This window comes from Agelaius tricolor, unplaced genomic scaffold (assembly GCF_023055355.1).
Source record: "Agelaius tricolor isolate 1412-34295 unplaced genomic scaffold, bAgeTri1.0.p SCAF_25, whole genome shotgun sequence".
Lineage (NCBI taxonomy): Eukaryota > Metazoa > Chordata > Aves > Passeriformes > Icteridae > Agelaius > Agelaius tricolor.
In genome coordinates, this window is record NW_027269285.1 from 2428737 (window position 1) to 2449637 (window position 20901).

Genomic DNA, 20901 nt, shown 5'->3' on the forward strand with positions numbered 1-20901 from the left:
AAAAGCCCAAAGGGTCCCTGTGGTGCCAGAGCCCCAAGATCTCCTGGCATTTGAGGGGCACTGCTCAGCCCAGAGGGCCAGGACAGAGCCAGGTGCCCTCAGGGGGTGTTCAGTGCCCCCTCCCTCCCCTGCTCTCCTCTAGGCCCCAGTTTGGGGCACAAAGGTGCCAGGACCCTGTCACTAAAGCCCTGCAGTTTGGGCTCTCTGTCACAGCTCCCCTGAGCAGGCTGGCTCAGACAAACGAGGCTCTGGAGAAGAGGAAACCTCTCCCTTGGGAGCAGAAGGAAATGCTGGCCAGAAAGTGAGCACCATGATTAATTCACAATTAGTTTGTAACTGACTCCTGAAATGCCAAACCTGTCCAAAGGCAGCTTCCTTCCCATGCCAGGGGTGCTGGGCATGAGCTGCAGGGAAAACAGCTAAAAGTGGGTGACACCTTGAGACATTCTTGTTTCCTGTAGCATTTCAAGGCTGTAACCGTGTCAATTACATTCTCTACCACTAAAATTATGCAGAAAGGTAATGCTGATGTAACTTGAAAGAAGCAATTTCTGTCATAAATGACACAAACAGATCCTTACACCCTGCAAATATTTACACACAGGAGTAAATCTCTTCTTCAAAGCTCTCCTAGAGCTGGCAGCAGGAAGATCAAGGAGATTATTACTCCTGCTGATGAAGAATTTATCCCTGCATGCACTACAGAAATACACCCAACAGAAAAAGTTCAGCATTTTGATGGAACTCAGTAGATAATTCCTCAGAGCCCCATCTGTGGTGCAAAGAACTATTTTCCTATTTAATTTCAAGTTCACCTTTTAACTGCACGAACCTAATGGTTTCCAATTATTCCTCTGTACATAACACAAGCAAAAAGAGGCTGTGGAATGTTTCTGTCTTATCTGGATATTGTCATTTTACTGTCTCAAACTTCTAAAAACAAGCTTTTGGCTGGGGAGGAAATCAGCCAGCATCAGACCTAGTGGGGAAACCCTGCACTTGCTCAATGTCTGTGGCTCTTACACAGTTCCAGATGTTCAGAACATTAATAATGCACTAACTCAAAACCTCTTTTTGAAACTTTAGAATGTGCAAATTGCATTAAAACCTCTTTGCCCTCATTAATGGTATTGTTACAATCCCAGTACTCTGGAAAATGTTTTTTGGCATTTGTTTAACTTTGTGATATTGCCATTTACTCATTTTAACAGCCAGTGTTCAAATCTTAATGCTTTTAATAGGCTGGGCTAAACAGACTACCATCCTTTGGAAATTTATTGAAGTAATTTATTAAATAAGTAAAAGTTGTCTGAAAGCAGCATTGCTTTGTTTTATTGATGGCAGGAAAAATGGGTTTCTTATAATTTATTTACAAACCCACATTTCAGGAAAGTTTTAGAAATGAAAATATTGTCTTTTCAGAGTACTGAAACACCTCTTGAAAACAAGAACTTCTACCAATGTCCTGTATCTCAATAAGAAAAGGCTCAGTGTGAAATGAAGAGGAGCCAGACATGAGAATTAATCATGAAATGATCTCCCTCCCTCAGCCTGCCATTCCTGAGGGTGCCACATTTCCCTCAGGCCAGCTTTAAATCCACGTGGACACAGCCAGAGCTTCAACTGAGCTCCCTCCCGTTGGCTCCAAATCCTTGCCCTGAACCTGAATGTTCTCAGTCTGTTGAGAGCAGCTCCCCACTGCTCAGAGTTAATTAATATTGTTAATTCCTGCCTGTCTGGAGCTGTGGGAGGGTGCCAAGAAAGGTTTGTCAGCACAAGGGCAAACAACACCTGCCTGAGAGCCCTGTGCAGGTTTGGAGGACACCTGACACAGGGACAGAGCCAAGGAACCAGGAGAGCAGCTCCAGCCCAAGGGATTTGCTGTCACCCCAAACAGAAAACAGCAGCCAACATCTTCCCAGGGAGCAGGAAAATGGGGTGAGGCTGCCAGAGCTTCAGCTCTCAACCAGCAGCTCCTGAAGTTACCAGACAAAAACTCCACAGGGAAATTCAGTGTTTATTTCTGCAAGCAGCAAAAGCTGCTGTGTGCCATCACTATAACCTGACCCAAAATTCTCAAGGAAAACAGCCAGTGCAGTGCAGCATGAATCATTTATATGCTAATTTATGCTAATTGTGCCACTATTCCATAGTCACGGAATAGTTTGGGTTGCAAGGAACCTTTGAATGGGATCCAGTCCAACCTCCCTGCAAGGAGCTCAGGTTTTCAAGCAGAGAATTGTTACCAGTTCCTAAGTTTTCCTGTTGAAAACATTCATTCCAACCCTCTCCAACTCCAGCTGTACAAATGCTGCTTCCAAGTGATGCCTCCTCAATTAGCAGATCCCAATGAACCAACAATGCCTCAGAGAACACAACAAACCAACATTAACATCATCCTCCAAAGCTGCTTTTGTTAAAAAAAACCAAACCCTACTAAGAAAGGTCAGTTAATTCATCATGATGGATCATCACTACAATTTATAAGCATTAGCATTTTTCTCCTTGCTGCCTAGGCTGACTCTGATATGACACATATTGAATGAATCATCCAAGCTGCAGGCACCAGGCAAGATATATCTTAATGCAGACAGGTTGGCAACATGAGCCCTAATGGGCCTTATCTTAATCTTGTTTAAAAGCATCTTAGATTTCTGGGCAATCTTTTCACCTTCTGATATTCTCTTTTATAGAGTGTTTTTTGCTGGAGTTGCTACTGATTTTCACATAAATGTATTTTTGCTGCATAGTATCACCAGTTTTAGGAGCCTTAAAAATGATGGAGCTTTGGAATTTTGTGAATGTTAAGATCAAGCTGATTTTTTACAAAAGTCAAAATGTGCCACAACTCCAAGAATGGCATTAAAAATTTCCATGAACCATCACAGCTGTTCATAAGAGACACCTATCAAATCTGGGTATGTACAGCTCATGGGCTGTTTGCCCATCCATATATTTTCCTCCACTGCATTAACTCCATATATTTTAAGCAGCCACTTTTCAATTAAAATATATTTGCTCAAATATCTGATTAAGATAAAGGGAAATTTCTCTAATATTGGTTTTTTTTCCCCATTCACATTGCAGGTAGTAATTCCAAACTGAAATCCAATGTACATACCCAACCAAATTCCAGCTCCATCAAATCACCTGAATAGAAAATACTTAAAATTCAAAGCATTGTCCTCAGCCTTCCAGACAGGAAAAAAACCCCTTTATTTGTCACCTATTCCAAAGTTGAAGCTTCAATTCATAAAACAGATTGAGCCATCAAAAAATCTGCTTAAATCATAATAGTGAGGTCCATGACCATGTGTATTAATCAGATCTTGACAGCCTTGAAAAATTCCTTTGAAGGCTGCAGCTTTTTAAAGAGAGGCAGCAATCTCCTGTGAAAATCACTTTTGAAATGCAAATCTTCTTGATGATGATGAAAGAAAGAATACTTTGTTTTCCCTGTATTAATGTGCTTACATTATTCTGTATTTTCAACATATTAATCTCAGCCTTAAAGGCAACCCAATCCCGAATAAAAGCAGTAGGAAGAAAAAGGGCATCCATAGAGAAATATTGGCAATGTGATTTTAAAATATCATCCTTCAATTGTCTGCAATTTCTATTTGTCAATCTGTGCTGGGCTCAGGGAGTGCTGCTCCAAGGAACAGAACACTCAGCGTGTGCAGGGTGACCTTTCAGGGAGGCACAGGGGCAGGGGGAAGGTTCCAGAGCTGGCCAGCAATTGTTTTCCTCCTTTCTTAAATGTCATTACAAAGTCTCTGTGTACTTGCAATTCACATGATATTCTCATCAAAACTTTCATAAATATTTGTCAGGTCTGGATATGGAAGATCAAGCCGCCAACAGGACACACTCAGCAAGATAATGCTGGAAACTGGAAGATGCTCCAGTCAAATCCTTAAATAAATTGGAGATTTCTTGTAAGATCATTTCCTTTGCATGCAAGTGCAGGGTTTTGTGAGGTTAAATAAATTTATGGTCAGTAATCTGTTTTTTTCAGGGGCTGCCATTACCTGGTCTGATGTGGTCACCTAATGGTTACTGTCAGGAATTGCACTTAAAGACATCCAGGCAAGAAAGAACCCTCCCTCTGCAGCCTGCCAGTTCAATGATAAAAGATGAAGGGATTGCAAAAAAAGAATAAATAGCTTTTATTTCATTTTGTTAAATATTCTCTGCTTAGGAACCTTAGGGATGAGTGGAAACATCTGAAATTCTATTTCCAACATGCTGGTGTTTTTAATCATTTGTAGGATATTTTGAGAGGTCTTTGTGTTTTGTCTGTTAAGATGATTTTTAAAAATCATAAATATTCATTTAAAAATTAAAAAGTCACACCCTTGCAAGCAGTACAGGAAAAATGAGTATGAATTACAGAATTATCTTGCAAGTTTATATTCCTGCTCCTGACCATAAACAACAGGAGCAACAAATAGAGAATAAAGCAGAACTACTGGGAGATCCAGATTAACCATAATTAGATAACTGTTGTCAGTGAAATTAGATATTACATAGTTTGAAATGGAAAAATTTGATTCCTTTCAGCCAATGTCAGTGAGCAATTCCCCTGACTAAAGAAAAATACACTCCAATCTCCAATGCAGTGAAATGGAACAAGAAACAAGTGGAGGAGAAATTACCTGGATGAATTCTGCACTCTGATAGCACAGAAAGAACATGCAAAGACATTGCTGCTGCTGAGTTGTACAGAAAGTATCATTTCATGATGTGATTTTTAATTTTTGTGTTAATAAACAATTTCTAAACCTTCAGGGAAACAACATAAGGAAAATGTATGGATCTGGCTGGTTATATTGGTAATGCTAATTGAAATGATTGTCTGTGTTAATAAGTGCATCTGTTGAGAAAAACCAAAGATGTTTGTTCATGAAAACAAACCTGAAAGCCAAGAATTAAATGTAATAACACAGGGGGATTGTATTGTTATTTGATAAACATTTCTGTTATTGATGCATAAAGCAGAAAAGCACCCAGTGCAGTTTCAAAGTGTGTGTGGTTTGAGGGGAAGAACTGCAATTCAGATTTCTGTTGCAGTGTGATTTCCTGTTTCACCTGTCCCAACCCCTCAGCTGTGCCAACCTCTCCTTTCCCCTCTGCCCTCCTGCTCAGAGCTGCCCATCAATCTTAACATCCCAGCAGGGTCATGGTGTGCTTGGCAGGAGTTCCAAAGGTGCCCTCAGGGCTGGGCTCATTGGCCTGTCCAAGTGTCATTGTCCCCTGAGCCTTCCCCTCCTCACACCTGGTTGGTGCTCATCTGTCCCTTCCCCTCCCCTGTCCCTTCCCTTCCCCCTGTCCCTGTCCCTTGCCCTCCCCCTGTCCCCAGGTTTAAAAGCAGACAGGACCATGGGGTCTGGATTCTGCTGGGAGCTGTTACCACATTCAGAGTCTGTCTTATCCTGGAATAAACTCTGGATTAAAACTCTACAATAGAATCCTCTCCTTTCTCTTCACTGTCACCTGAACCTTTTCCATCAAAGGTAAACTGAGTTCCTGCTATGCCTGGATTTGTTCTGAGTGCCCAGCTGCAGCACCCAGCTGGCCAAAGGCATCTCTGGGGTGAAACACCACAGCTGCAGCCTTTGCCCAGCAGTGAGGGTCAGACAGGGCCAGGCACAACACACCCCGAAATACTGGGATTAATATTCCATAGATTTCCTTACCTTATAGGATGGCAAAAAGCACAAAATTCCTTGGCCAAGTGTCTGACAGACTGACAGCAGCAGGGCTCCCACCTCATCCTGGAACTCGAAGGTCTCGCTGTGCTGGAAGGTGGCGCACAGCTCCCGCCCGCTGGGGCCGCTGCCCACCGTGCCAACCCACACCTGGGGGCACAGGGACAAGCTCAATCCTAAACCAGCCTGGACACACCACAGCAGGACCAAGAATCAAATTTAAAGTGTGAAAAAAAGGTGCTGGAAGGTCGCACACAGCTCCTGCCCACCGTGCCAACCCACACCTGGGGGCACAGGGACAAGCTCAATCCTAAACCAGCCTGGACACACCACAGCAGGACCAAGAATCAAATTTAAGTGTGAAAGAAATGTTCCTTAAATTCATTTTGGTGCTTGAAGTTCAGTAATTGATATTGCTAACAGCCATCTCATATAGCACAAGCAACTTTTCCAGGGAAACGTGTTTAAAAATTGCCTCTTAATTCATTTTAAAATGTAATTTTCCATTGCATTAAGCCATGCAAGAGTCTGGGCCTTTCTTTTAACTGACAGAATGGGTCTGCCATCACTTTTATTTGGTTTTTGTACCATGGGCAGCATCAGAGCTCAGGAGAGGGAGCAGCCCTGCCCAGCTTACCTGGGAATTCCGGATAACGTGATTCGCCTCCAGCTGAATGGAAAACTTCACACCAAGCTCTGAGGAGAAGGAATCCATGGGAGAGAGTGTGCCTGATGTCAGAACAATTGTTCTAACTTCATTTAAGTCAGAAAACGCCTAGGTGGGAGAAAGAAAAGCAAGAATTTAGAGAATCAGCACAATCCCTTTCAGATCTGCTGTGTATTTGTTATCACTCAGAATATTTGATCTTTTTTTCACACTCAGCTCACCACAGCAGGGTTCAAGCACCAGAAATTCAGCATGTGGACAAGGGTTTTCTGCCTTGAACTCTTTTTGTGCTTGGGCCTCGGGAAGAAGGAACTTTCATCTGCATCATCACATTGGTCTTCAGTCATCCAGGTGTAAGTTTGTTGTAGAGCAACCCTGTAATCATCTGCAAACCTACACAGAGACAGAAATATCAGTAAAAACCACAATTAAGCCATCAAATTGTGAGCATTCAGCTGATAAATGTTAGGCCTGACCTGCTGTTCTCTTTGAAGAGGCAGGAAAGGACCATGAAGAGGCCTTTGAGCATGATCTGAGCTGCAGGGCTCACAACTGGCACCTCAATAATTTCCTCTCTCCCATGCATAGACACTTTTTCTTCTTTTTCCAGGACAGCAACAAGATGTTTCTGCAAGAGGCAAATTCCATATTAACAACATTCTAAGTGTCTCCTCAAAACCAAAGTTAATAGAGATACAAGACTGTCAGCTCACTGCTTTAAAATTCATTTAAAATACTTCTAAAGTCAGAGGGAAGGGGGCAAAGAAGGACCAAGGGAAAGGGAACAATACTTTCCATTTTTAACAATGCTTTTAACATCACTGGCTTACACAGAAAGGAGGGATAAACTTGAAAACAGGGTAAAAACATTTCAACACTCAATAAAAATGCAGCTGGATAGAACAGGCAAAATGGCTCAATTCAAATAACTGCATGTGAGCAATTGTACCCTTCAAAACATTGATTCTCCCCAAATTCCAGTAGCTGGAGTGGATTACTCCTGGTTTTCCTCAGGAATCATTTTCAGACAACTTCTCAAGACCTGTTCCCATTTCACTTCTGTGCATTTGAAGATGTTTAACACCACCAATATGATGCATGGTGCTGCTCATTTATACAGCACCCAACCTTACCTGTAAAATGGGAAAAGTAATGCCAGTTATTCCCATTTGGTACAAGAAGTTGAGCATTTCCTTGCCACTCCACACCTTACAGGCACTTTCATAGGCTCTCTCCACCAGCTGCCCAGAGCTCTCCTGCAGCCAGCTGAAAGAGAGCAAAAGCAGAAATCATTGCAGCATTGATTTTAGAGATTTAGAGACACTTGGCACGTACAAAGCAAACCTCAAAAACTGCACCAGACTCCTAAGATGATGATAAATGTTTTACTACATGAAAGGGGAGAGATTCTGCTTTTCTTTTATGCCTGTTTTTTACTGTTGAACTCCCATGGAACTGCTTTGGATGCAGCTCATTGAAATGAGAAGAAAATTTCTCCCCACATGTTTATACTTCATATAATAGATAACAAAGAAAAGGAATTAAAATGTAATTTCCTCTTATGATATGTCAGGCTCATTCAAGCAAGACTTCTGCTACCTATCTAAGGCCACTCATCACTGCTCCAGTTGCTGCAGGTTGGTTTCTCATCCCTGTCAACTGCTGCCTTTCCAATCAAGAACAAATCCTGAGGCATGAAATGAGCACTTTTCCTATTTACACATGGAAAGGAAAGTGGGGCAGTACAGAGTGCCCATCTCCAGCTACCCACAGGTAGTGGCACTGCTGCACCTCGAAGCACAATGACAATTGTGATACAGTGCAAAATGTGAGAGAGTGCTGAAAGCACCAGCTAAACATGGAGAACATCTCATCTGTGGCAGAGCTGCCATTGGCTCTGAGTGAGCACATCCTCCTTCATCCCTGCAGGACCTGTCCCTGCCTAGAAAAGCAGCTCCCTGCTCCCCTCCCAGGAAGGCTGGAGCTGTCTGCTCCATCAGGAGGCATCTAAAGGACAGCTGGCAGTGCTGCAAGAGCTCCAAGGGTTCACTGCAAAGCCAGCTCATCATTAGCAACTCAGGAGCAAGGCTCTGGGACTGTTTCAGTTCTACATTTCCTGCCCTGTCACCACAAATCATCTGATCCATGGAACAATTAAAATATAACTTCCCTTCTGCCAGGTTAAATGCAAACAAAACCCACCAATACTGCCACTACAATCAATTCTTTGGCTATAATTTGCTTTAGCTCATTAAGGAATGGTGATCACTAAGACTAAGGCCCCAATTCCTCAAATGGAACATCAAAAAGACCTGGAATTGAAATTAGGCCAAGGCCCCTGTGACAGGAACTAAACACATTTACAATGGATAAAACACTTCAGGAAATGTAAAGTATTTCCCTGTTATGAACTTCAAACACCATCACATACTTTTGAAATAATAAATGCAAATACAAACTTAACACAACAGCCAAATATCACCAAAAACCACCCTAAATTCTCAAATAAATTCCATCTAACATTAAAGCATTCACTTGCAAAGCCTGTTAAATTCTTTTTAGAGCTAAGCAGGAAGCATAAATAAAATTAGCTTGATTCCCAGAAAGGTTATCTCTGCTTTTGAAGTGAAAATTGCTGTATGCAGTATTTCCAGGAAAAGAATGAATGGATGTTGCACACATGCCTTCAACTCCAGGAAGAGAATTTGCTGCTTCTCCCACCACCAGCAAATGGCCCTGTGGACACAGCATCTTGCACTGAGCACAGGGCCCAGCCCTGCAGAGCCTGCCAGGCCCCTCCAGGGCCCAGCTGCAAATTCCTCCCAAAGGTCACTGCAGCCCCCTGGCACCCAGCCCAGCCCTAAGTGCTTTTGGGAAGGAGGGCCCAGGATCTTTAGAAGTGAAATAAGATTTTTTTTCTAGCTCCCCATGCATTTGGCAAAGCCATGTCACTGTGCAGGTGCATTTTACCTGTTCCTGGCTATTTACACCCAGTCTGCTGCTTTCCAGCAAGTGCTTTTCATGCTGCTGGCAGATTTGCCAAGACAATCAACCTCAGTTTTCCTGATAAGGTTAAAAAGCTCGAGGCAATCAAATCTTCAGCCATGCTGTTCTTATCTTTTACTAAAGTTTAACATTTGAAATATCCAAGGTAGGAGAATTGGCTTCTGCCAAGCAGAAAAGTCCCTTGTCTGTGTGTGGCACAAACATTAACTCAGAGCAGAGAGTGAGGATGGGGAGTGAACTCCTCCTGTGCTGAGCTGCACAGGCTGCTGCAGCAAAGTGAAGATTCTCTACACACAGGAGCAGAACTCAGTTAACTGCAAAGCCACCTGCAGCATTATTCACTTTTTTCTGCTGACTTTGATCCTTCTCCTTCCCCCAAAAGACTTTGCCCTGGACCTCTTGTTTCTTCCTGGGCTTCTGTCCATTTGCTTTTGTTACATCCCCCCTCACAATGTTCAACTTATGCTCAGCTCTTCCCCTTCCAGGAAGTTGTTTCCTAGGGAAAACAAGAGGCATGACTGACAAATCCACTTCCAACTAGGAAGAATTCAGTTGATTCCAATCTGATTCCAAGAACAGATTCCAAATACTTTCTGTCCAAGGCTCTGAAAGCATTCTATAAACATGAACTGATTGATTCTTTGATAAAATAATGCTATTATTATTTGTCAAATATGCAAATGTGTGACATACAAAAATTCATCTTATGAAAATTTTCATACTGAGCATTATAAACCAGGAGTCCAAAAAAGCCCCATAAAGAGCAGCACATCATTCAAGAGCACAAGACTTTTCAGAAGAGAATTTCAATGTTTCCATGTGAGACCAGCAGTTCTTTTAATAGATCAAACCCAGTGGATTCCTCAAATGAACATAAATCACACAACTCATAGCTCTAAGTGTACCTTTGCTGCATTTTATCTGATGTGACAGAGTAACTTATGCCATCCAATCTAAAGGTAATTTGATAAATATTAAGTGATAGAAAGCAATAAAAAGTTGCCTTACTTGATCAAGGAGCAGCACACAGCTCGGAGGGGCTCGTGGTGCCTCTGCCTGATGCTGTTGCTGACCATGAAGTCGAGCTCCTCGCGGGCAGCTCGCAGCTGCCTCTCGCTAACGCCGTAGCTCACGGACTCCCGGGCGCAGTCCTCGATGTTGTGGGCTTCATCCAAAATCACTACTTGGTCTTTTAGGTTAATGTCCATCTGAAAACCAGAATTATTGTCTAGTGAAACAGAGTGAAAGACATGAGAAACAGCAACTCACAGGAGCCTGTTAAGAAAGGGACATTCTGCAGCATAGCACAAATGAAGCTTTTCAGGTTTTGAATCCATTTTCATAACCTAGAAAAATATCCAAGGGGGTAAAAACCCCAGGAGTTATTTTATAGATATTATTTTGGACGTGAATGGCATCTCAGCTGACCATAGAAACAAAACATTCAGTGGGTAATTTCTTTTGAATTCTTCTTTTTAACTTCTTGCCACTGCTCCCCAGAATACTCACGCTGTCCCGGATCTGCGGGTCCAGGAGGTAATTGTAGGGACAGAAGACGATGTCTGCCCCCACCAGGAGCTCCCTGGCTGCAAAGTAGGGACAGGCCCGGAGCTTCCTGCCCAGCCTCAGCAGGTCCTCGATGTCCCAGGCCTGGGCCAGCCCCGGGGCAGGCTGCAGGGCTGGCTGCTCGCTGAGCTTGTGAACTCCGTGGTAAAAAGAGCAGGACTTGCCCTGGAAACAAATGAGTGCAGAGACTCAGTGGGTACAAGAAATAATGAAAACCAAGCAGGTTAAATCTTCCAAAGTTCCATGCATTTGGCTGTTTCTCAGGAATGTTTCTAACAGCTGCTCTTTATGCCAGACAATAACACCTCATGGCATGTAAATCCATGTTTCTAAAATGTACATCAATAAAGGACACTTCTTTCTTCTTCATTTATAAACCCAGAGATAATTTAAGTCTTATTACACCATTAACCTGGCAGTCATAAATTTTATTCCTGCCATCAGAAGTTTTTACAGTGTATCAACATTTTCTAACAATTAATATTTAATTTTAATGCCACCAGGTGGTATTTAACCAATATAATATAAAGAAGTAAAATATTGGTATATATTGGTATTTAACCAATATAATCTAAAGAAGTAAAAAATGTTACTCATTCCATGTTAAATCTGACTTTGTTTAATGAATGCTCATTGTCTCAAATCAAATCACTCACATGTTTTCCTTCCAGCAATTCTACACACATTTCACTCCTGTTGCTACTGTGGGACACCACAGGGTGAATGCAGGTGTAGTCCCTGCTGGAAAGGATTGTCATGGGCACACAGGAATACGCTGTCCTCTTCAGCTCCCTGCTGATCTGGCTGATTTGCTTGTGTGTTCGTGTCCCAAAATAAATTTTGGGAACACACAACCGATCTCCATTTTCTTTCTTCTTTGTGTGACTGGGATCTTTACCAGGGTCTTTCCCAGAAGCACAGGAACACTCAGTGCAAGGGCCAGGAGGCTGCAAACCAAGACATCAAAATGATGCACAGAATCCCACTGGGGATGAATGTGCTGAATCTGCTGATGGTCTGGGAAGTGCCCTCTGGGATGACTGGTTCAGTCACCAGGGCTGCCCAGCAAGCTGCAACAGTTCTAAAATGTTAAAGCACCACATCCTTGCACCTGGAAATTTCTAAAAGAAAAAACCTTCCAGCAATCCCAATTTTATCATAACCCAATCAGAAAGAATTATTAATCCAGTGGGATATTTACACACATAATAATGCAAATAAAAATTCTCACATTGAAGCTCCAGCTCAGGACACTCCTGTTACAGAGCAAGAGTCCAAAACCTTCAATGAAGAAAACTTGGAACAGACACTCAAATTAAAATATTTTTTTTCCTTAAAGCAAGCAGAACTGCAGACAGTTCAGGAACTCTGTGTGCAGATAAAACAGACTGCACCACACTCTCTCCATTAGAAACAGGTTTGCTGTGCCATTCTGCCAAAGGCCATTGAGTAACCAGGGGAATAAAGGAAACACAGGGAATAATTCTAAACAGAACCTAATCCTGAAAAATATTTGTTAAAAGCCATTTTTGTTCAGCCACCGGAACATTAAATACTGGAACAACTGACATGAAATTGTCATCATGAATGTGAAGAGCCACACAGGAAACAAGGAACTCAAATGTAACCATGAAATTGTCATCATGAATGTGAAGAGCCACACAGGAAACAAGGAACTCAAATGTAACCATGAAATTGTCATCATGAATGTGAAGAGCCACACGGGAAACAAGGAACTCAAATGTAACCATGTCCAAACACACCTGTCATGGAAACCAGAGCTCTCCAGAGTCAGGGGGCAGTGCAGGTACCAACATGCAGCTGCCCACTGCAGCACTCCTCCCTGCCTTTAACGGGACCAGTGGGATTATCCATGAGAAACAAATGCTGAGTCGTGCTGTGTGTTACACCCCAGTTGTGGGATCGAGCTGTCCTCAGCTCCCACGGCAAGGAAAAGTAAGTTGGTGTCCCCTCAGCCCCACTCAGCCTTGTCTGCCATTAAATATTCCAATCATGACAGAAAGCATGGAAATGCAACCCCCTGAGCTGCCACTCACCGGGATAAAAGGTTCCCTGATGTGCCAAACAAACAGGCCTCAGAGCAGCTAAAGTTACACCCAGGCTGGAATTGTTACATTCCCCTCTCAGGTTGCCAGCACCAGCAGATTTCATTACCCTGTGCTGCCACATGAAATAGCCAGTTCCAAATATCCTGCCTCCTCTATGGAATAATTACTTCTTCAGTGGAAGGATAAAAAGAAGAGTTCTGAATGGGGCTCTTGTCCCAGGCAGGCAGGACCAGCTGACATGTGGTGTATGTTACACATGTGCAGGGCTCACACTGAAAGCCCCAGTGCTACCTTGATATTTCTATCACTTACATTCTGCTCTGCCCCTGGAAATAATGAAAACCACACTACCAAGGTACAAATTAATTTCACTGAAGCAGTGACTGTGTAGGGCCTTGAAGAATATGTCTATTTTTTAATGTTAATCCAAGTCAGGTTGTGCTTTCAGAGGGAAAAACAATGCACAGGACACCAAGATGAGACTTTACCACCAATATTTCACTGCTGTGCTAAGCCAACTAAAAATAATTGACAAATATTAGGACCCATCAGGCAGCTGTTTTGCCAGAGTTCTTAGAACAACAGGAAAATGCAGCTCAAATTAATATATAAAAACATGAACAGAAGGTTCTCCTATGATGGGCTTAAAATACCAGATATTATTCTTTGCATAAAAAAGAAATAAAGTGTTCTTATGTGTGAGGCTTATAAATTACAGTATTTTACAGGTGGGCTTAAAAGTTTGGTTTAAGAGGTTTGGAATTGGTATAATACTGGCATTAAGAAGCACTTGAGCCATTATTCCAGTACTAAAATGTTACCTTAAACTTTGAAAAAAGTTTTATGTTCAAAACACACTCAAACCCACAATACTGAGAAAGTTGTAAACCCAGGCTGATTTTATAGTAAGTAGTTAAGAACTAAAACTGCCTGCAGTAGTCACAGCATTTCTGAAAGCCACAGCCACCATCAGCCCCAAATACTTTAATAAATAAAACTTTTTTAGGAGGTCCTTCATAATGAAGAAAACCTTTAGAAAATTGGTTAAAACACAGTTTAAAAGTTGAGTTCCCCATATTCTTTCCACATTACTCCAGTGAGTCAATTTGCACTTGAATCCTTAAAATACATCTTTAAATTTTATAAAAGGCAAAGTGTTTTAACTCAGTATTTCTCTAAGAACCAACTGTGGATATCTTATAGCAACTCCTCATGTGCTGTTCTTGTCCCATTCCTACATAAGAGAGAAAGAAAACTCTCCATGAAAAAGGGGTTTCCTGGCAGGGCTGGCTCCAAGCACAAATTTTTACACTCATATACCACGGAGATACTGGTTAAGATGTAACACAGTTAGAAAAGGTTTCAATTTATCTATGAAAGAATTAGGGGAGAGCTGATTAGAAATAATTCATCCTGAGACAACAGAATTATGTTTCATAATAGCCTCTGGCTTCAGAACTAAACCTGTTTTCAGCTGTTGGAACCTGAAAGAGGGATTTTCATTTGGGAGAGGGCAAAGAAAGATCCTCCTGTACTTTCTGCAGTATTTAATCAGAAACACCCAGGAGCAGATGCCTTTAGAGATCAGGTATCAGCCTGGATGGACCTCAGGCTAATGCAGCTTGTTTGTACTTCTGTCAGGGCCAGATAAAGCAGCCTATCACATCAATATTTATATGACAAAAACGTGCAAGTCCGATTAAAAAAGGAATAATCAGGTCCACCACCCTGTACTGTGTGTAAAACAGAGCTAAACAAACACTGGGGCTGTGATCTTTGAAACACAAAGAGGTAAGAGGAGTTCTTCATATCTGCATCTACATTTCCCAGCTCCAAAGGCACCTGAATGCTGCAGCAGTGAACGTCTCTTGTGTGAAATATCACACAAGCACAATCTAGGGAGATATCAGCAGTGACACCAGCAGAGCTTTTCAGCTGCTCCTTTGGAAGCTCTCAGTCAGCCCAGTACCCTGCTGCTGCTGCTGTCTCTTGTTCAGAGCACACAAAGCAGCTGTTTATCCTCCCCAGTCACCAGCAGGTGAACCCAGTTCAATATTTATCACAGGCTTTCACAGATCACTGCTAACCAAGCAAACGTTTTAATTAAGCTGGAACTTGCTTCAAAGAGCTCATTCAAAACGTCAATCAGCAGGAAAAGGATCAGATACGGTGTCAGGTGAGAGCATGTAACACAAATCCACAACTTTCTTCATCCCATCGTGGTCAATGAGCCCATTCTGGAGTCCAGCCCCTGATTGTAACAGGCTGCCAGTCCCCTGGAATGTGTAACAGAAGTCACCCAAGCCCCATTGTGCAGGTTGTAAGCAATATGTCAAACTGCAAGGGGCTAGCACATTAAGACAGATCCTTTTCACAGCTGTTTTTTGATACCCCAAGTGTTTGTTACACTGCTCTCCATTTACTGTTTACTTTCTTTCCCTGCTAGAAATGGGGATTCCTTAACCTAGCTGCCCCAGTTTCTCAGGCCATATGCTCTGACAGAAGCCATCAGGAGAGTACCCTGAGGTTATCATTTCCCCTTTAAATCACACTGGAGCTGCCCTCCCTTGCAGGAGTTAATCCAGAGCTGGGTTCCCAGGCTTGGAGTGAGAGCAGCTTTGGCTGCTCAGCCACACACCTGCAGTGCTGGGAGCACAGAGCATCCCTCCTGCTCTCACAGCAACCAACCCCTTCTCCCTCCTGCAGTAGGAACAGGTCTTGCTAAGAAACTGAATCTGCTTTAAGCAGGACTGAGCACTGTAAAGCACAGGATTTTCAAGGGAGCTGCCTCAGTGAGCAGGACAATGCTGCTGTCACCTCATGGTGTCACCCCAAGCACACAGGCCATCGGGTGAGTGTTCAACAGGAGCTCTGTTGAGTTCATTCCTAAGCCACACCAGCAAAGCATTTTTGTACCCAATAGCTGTGCTGTGATGCTGTTCCTGTTGTAAACTAAATGCAGTTAAGGCTCAGAACTACTAATGACAAATCAGGCTTTACTTTCTGCAGTTTTCTTGATACCAGACAAGTTCTCAGTCTGCTAAATTAAAAGCTCATCACAGCAAAACAATACCTTCTTCTTTCATCCTTAAAAAGAAACTTAAACAGAAATGACCCCCTTTCTTTCTGAAGGTTACTTCTTTCTGAAGATGCAGCAAACAGCAGACTGTTTAGTTTGCAATTTTCTTCTAGACAAGAAATTTCTACAAGTTTTAAATCTAATTTTTCATGTACCCATAGCAAAGTACAAAAGGAAATTTTACCATCAGGAAGGACGAGAGCTCTTTTTATTTGAAAATGAACAGCACACTCTGGTGGCCTTTGGGTTTCCAACTACCAACTGAAGCTCTGTGGCACAGAGCATTTCAAATCTTACTAAAAAATCTACAGAGCTCTCCAAAACTAATAAAAACTACCTCCCATCCAATGGCCTACAGCACAGATTCACTTTTTAAAGAAAATACTTAGCTCCCAGCATCTTACAGTAATCCTGTAGCTTTTGGTTTCCTTTGGGGTTACTACATCACAACTTGGCCTCTCACACTCAGCCCTCTGCTGCCTCACATTCCCTCTTCTACTGCTTTTGCCCCAACAAACATTTCTGTAAAATCTATTTTCAAACAGTAAGAAATGCAGAAAATTGCCCCACAAAGCTGCAGAAACAGGTGCAATCTGTATCTTAACTTCTGAAGTGATACTCCTGCTACAGAAAGTGGAAATAAAAACCAAAACGCTGAGGAACCTTTGCATTAGCTGCAATGTTTGCTCAGACTTCACTAAGCTGCATTTCACACACAACCCCTTCACATCAAATATTGTTTAAAACTGTTCTTGAACTAACACTGCTGGTGTAAAAGAGATCACTGAATTACTCACTGTTTGGGGAGAACAAGTGGTGGTTTTCATGCTTTTTTCAGAGTGAACAATCAGCTCTCCATTTTTCCTCTGATGATAAACTTGCAGAGCATCAACCACCTGCACTCCTTTAGCAAAGCAGTGGCGTTTTCTAACCTGCTGGGCAAAGAAACAGTGGGAAAAGGCCCTGGGCAGAGGGATGTGCTCACACTGGCAGCCCTGGTGCTGTTTCAGCTGAGTCTGGCTTAGGAACTGGGCAGCAACACTTTAACCAAGTCTAAGCCACACAAAAGTCATTAAGGAAAGCTATGAAGTTGTAATTATAAAATAATCTGTAGTTATTGCTGAGCTTTTCTGCTTTGCTTTCCCACTGTTACAAAACTTACAGAAATCATAACAGCATCAACTGGGAATAAATGTATTTGGGGGATATGACTTGTTTAAATGTGAAAGATTTCAGGACAGGGTACAATGAACAATTTATTGCAACAATGGACTCCTTTGTAACAAGTAACAACAAAAATGAACAAACCCTGTCACTAAAGTGTGACTGTGGTGTGATTCACTTATTTCCCACACCCTCCTCTGTAACATGAGCTGGATTTGAGAGCTTGCTTGAGCTACACCCAGATGATTTCACTGCTCACCTGCTGCTCCGTTTCCAAAGGACGAATCCTCTTCCTGTCTACCTGGAAATCCTCGTTCTCACTGGCACAAAGAGATAACTTCTTTTTGGCAGACAGCTTTGAAGCTAATGTTTCATTTTCCTTACATTCTGTAATTAACAAAATAAAATGGATGTCCATTACTAGGGATGCATTAAATAAGGGCAACATTTTAAAATGTAACTACTGCAGAACAGTAACTGCTAGAATGACTAGAAATGTCTGTGGTGCAGGGAAGTGTTAGACATTTCTGGACACATCAACCACCACACAGATTTCATGCAGGGCAGAACCATGGCTGCTATTAGGATGGTAAAAACCCCATGCCTGGCCTGAAAGCAGCAGAATTTTAGCTGCCCTCAGATGAAGTTACCTGTGTTTGTCAGAGGGCTCCCAGGTTTCCTGGAGGTTCCTGGGTCAGGGTAATGGGCAGAACAAGGAGCACTGGGAGTCCCACTGGTTGCAGCCTCGCTGCTCCTGGGCTGGGAGTGACACCTGCAGTGACAGGGTGGGGATGGCTCTGCCTTCCTGTCCTCCTTGGCACACGACGAGGTTGGCACTGACTTCTCTGGGGGACAAAGTCATTTCTCTGTCATTCAAACCAGCAGTGGAGATGACAGCTCAGTGCCAGTCAAGCTGAACAGGCTGTGGTCACCTCTGAAGAGCTGCAGTGCACAGAAAGGAACACCTCCCTCCTCCCAGCAATCCACACAACCCACAAGGGTTTTCTTCCCTTGCCTTGTGGGATCTAAGCCCAGCTCAGCTTTCCTGCTTCATGCTGCCATCAAGGCAAGGTGTCCAGTGCTGGACCCAGACCTGATCCAAACGTTTAAAGGCTGATGAAAACCAATTACTTGTTTTATATTTTGTAATAAAAGTTGTGCAGACACTAAGACACTTACCATACAGAGCCTGCTGCCATGATAATGCAGAACACAGTAATGCCAAGCTTTTGCCACTTCCTGTGGGGCTCTCCAGCAAACAGTGCTGCCTGCTATTCAAGCCTTTAACAATCTTTAAGGAGAATAAAAGTAACAGAATTAACAAAAAACAAAGCAGATGTGTTTAGCTAATCTTAGCAATAACATCCTAATGTCCAGCCTAAACTTTCCCTGGAACATCTTAAGGCTGTGCCCTCTTGTCCTGTCACTGGTGAAAACTTTGTAAAAATGTTTAAATATAAATGCAATAATTCATTTAGAAAATCCCCCCAAAAAATGAAAACTTTTTGAAATATTACTATACATAATTCTCCTGTTTAGACAATGTGGTTTACTGAATCATTCCCCACCCTATAAACCTGAACATTTGTACACAACTGTAATTATAGCACAGCTGGATAATCATAAACACCCTTACACCACAAGGAACTTGTTTCTGGGCATAAATGCTCCCAAATCCAAAATGTACTTCACCATTCCCTAACCATGGCCCAGGCACTGCACAGAGAACACTGAGTGGTTACCACTGAACTGCTCAAGGTACTACAAGCTCTGAATTTCACGTGTCAGCTTTCTGGATGCTGGCAGAGATTTTGGAACTCCAAATATTGGCAAACACAAGAGCTCTCAGTGAGGCAAATGCCAGGACAAACGGCACTCACAGCGTTCATCATGGCCAGCTGGGAGGGGTAAGCCTTGCAGGGGAACAGGATCTTCACCCCCCCTATGGTGTATTCTGCCCCATCTGAAGGCATTGCCAGCTTTCCTCCTGTTTGCTTCAGGTTTGAAACTGCAATTAAAACACAGCATTAGTAACTCAATGCTAACAAACAATAAATAAGTAAAAACACCATGAGCTGCACACACCAGTTCAGATTCTGTCAGACTGGAGATAGAACTCAAATCCACACAGGAAAAGTATTTTAGACTATTAAGTGACTAAAACGAGCCAGTTTTTAACTCTAGAGGTCCATCAGCTTGAACTGCAAGATGTCATAAACTACAAACATACAGCAGCTTGTACATTTTTTAACAATGAAACATAAATCTGGACAGTGACTTGAAAAATGAGATGCTCATTAACATCCTCCTCCCACAAATAATGCAGTAATTAGCCAGGGGAAAAGAAGCATCACTCAATTTACTATTCTGTGTTTATTACCTTGAATATCTTGGAATAATAAAAGACAATTTCCCTGTGTTAAAAAGGTGAAATTACTGAACTAAAAATATTGAAGAGGCATAAATGGTTTCAGGAGACAATATTTTTGAACACAGGGGGGTTTTGTCCTCATATTTTTTCAACACTGATAAAGACAGCAATTTTAAACTGGCAGATTCTCTGGGATAAATTAATTCATCTGATTTTTAATAATTAAACATATACATCAGAAAAGCACTAATTCATGGCACGATTCAGCTTCACCATTGAGTTTTTCAATAGGAAAAAGCAATTCTAGCCAAAGACGAGGGCTGACATGAGTTTACATCCAACCCCTCTTTCCAGAGGGAAAGGCCCCCTCGCTCCAAGGCTTTCCCCAACCCATACTGAGAGAGGAACTCGCTTAAACGAGCACAGCTCCCAACGAAATGTGCCCTGAGGAAGAGGGAGGCCCCGGGACACCGCAGGGCCCCTCCGTGGTGTGACAGGAGCCACCAGGCGCTCCCCCAGGGACATCTCCACCCGACCAGAGCCGCTTTGCCTTCCGAGCGCTCAGGAAGCGGTGGGGCCGCCCCAGCCCAGCCCACAGAGCAGCACCTGGGCCTTCGCTTCCTTTGTGTGCTCGGCGAGGCGGAGGCGCCGCTGCCGCTTCCCCCGCGCCCCTCACGGCCCCTCACGGCCCCGCACCTGCGTCCCCTCAGCGCCTCCGTCCTTCCCGCCTCCACCCCAGCCAATCAGCTGACAGGAAAGGGCCGCGCGCCGCCAATCAGCACAACGCACACTGGGACGCTCCCGCCTTCACCTCTGCGCGCCGGCAGCCAATCACAGGGCGGCTCGTTGGCTTCCGGGTTGCACACGTTGCTAGGCAACCGCCCTTTTTTGTGAAATACTCAAATACTTGTTATTGTCATTGGCCTTTATCATTATTATTAATATATTTATTATTCTATTATTTCGTTTTTAGATTTATTATGTTTTATATTTTATAAGCATTGCACATTATAATTTGGTATCATTATCATTTTTTATCGTATCACAACATTATTAATTATTATTAATATTACTGTTGTTGCTAATTTTATTATTGTAATTATTGTTATTATTACACTATTGTTGTTGTTATTATTATTGTTATTATTATTTTAGCAGAGTACATATAAAATACCATGGAAAAATTAATAGTTTTTGAAAAGTCAGTATCTTTTCACTATTGCCACACACAGCTCCTGTTCTTGTCAGGTGTTTCCTTCAGGTGAAAT

At 42.6% G+C, this 20901-nt stretch overlaps 1 protein-coding gene across 3 annotated transcripts in view; it reads right to left on the minus strand.

The window, feature by feature from the left end:
* BRIP1 (BRCA1 interacting DNA helicase 1) overlaps window positions 1-20383 on the minus strand; it is a 56102-nt gene extending 35719 nt beyond the window's left edge. Inside the window, exons 1-14 of one of the 3 annotated variants that reach the window (XM_071447718.1) lie at window positions 20330-20383; window positions 19143-19270; window positions 18442-18553; window positions 17913-18107; window positions 17522-17649; window positions 16896-17030; window positions 11607-11897; window positions 10894-11115; window positions 10393-10592; window positions 7512-7644; window positions 6855-7006; window positions 6600-6771; window positions 6349-6486; window positions 5700-5861 (exon numbers count right to left, since the gene is read on the minus strand). In XM_071447718.1, coding sequence (XP_071303819.1) covers window positions 5700-5861; window positions 6349-6486; window positions 6600-6771; window positions 6855-7006; window positions 7512-7644; window positions 10393-10592; window positions 10894-11115; window positions 11607-11897; window positions 16896-17030; window positions 17522-17649; window positions 17913-18107; window positions 18442-18553; window positions 19143-19235 — 2133 coding nt within the window. In that variant the 5' untranslated portion in view covers window positions 19236-19270; window positions 20330-20383. Of the gene's footprint in view, window positions 1-5699; window positions 5862-6348; window positions 6487-6599; window positions 6772-6854; window positions 7007-7511; window positions 7645-10392; window positions 10593-10893; window positions 11116-11606; window positions 11898-16895; window positions 17031-17521; window positions 17650-17912; window positions 18108-18441; window positions 18554-19142; window positions 19271-20239 lie in introns of all 3 variants that reach the window. The other 2 variants (XM_071447719.1, XM_071447720.1) reach the window with 2 other exon arrangements.
* Window positions 20384-20901: the final 518 nt, after the last annotated feature.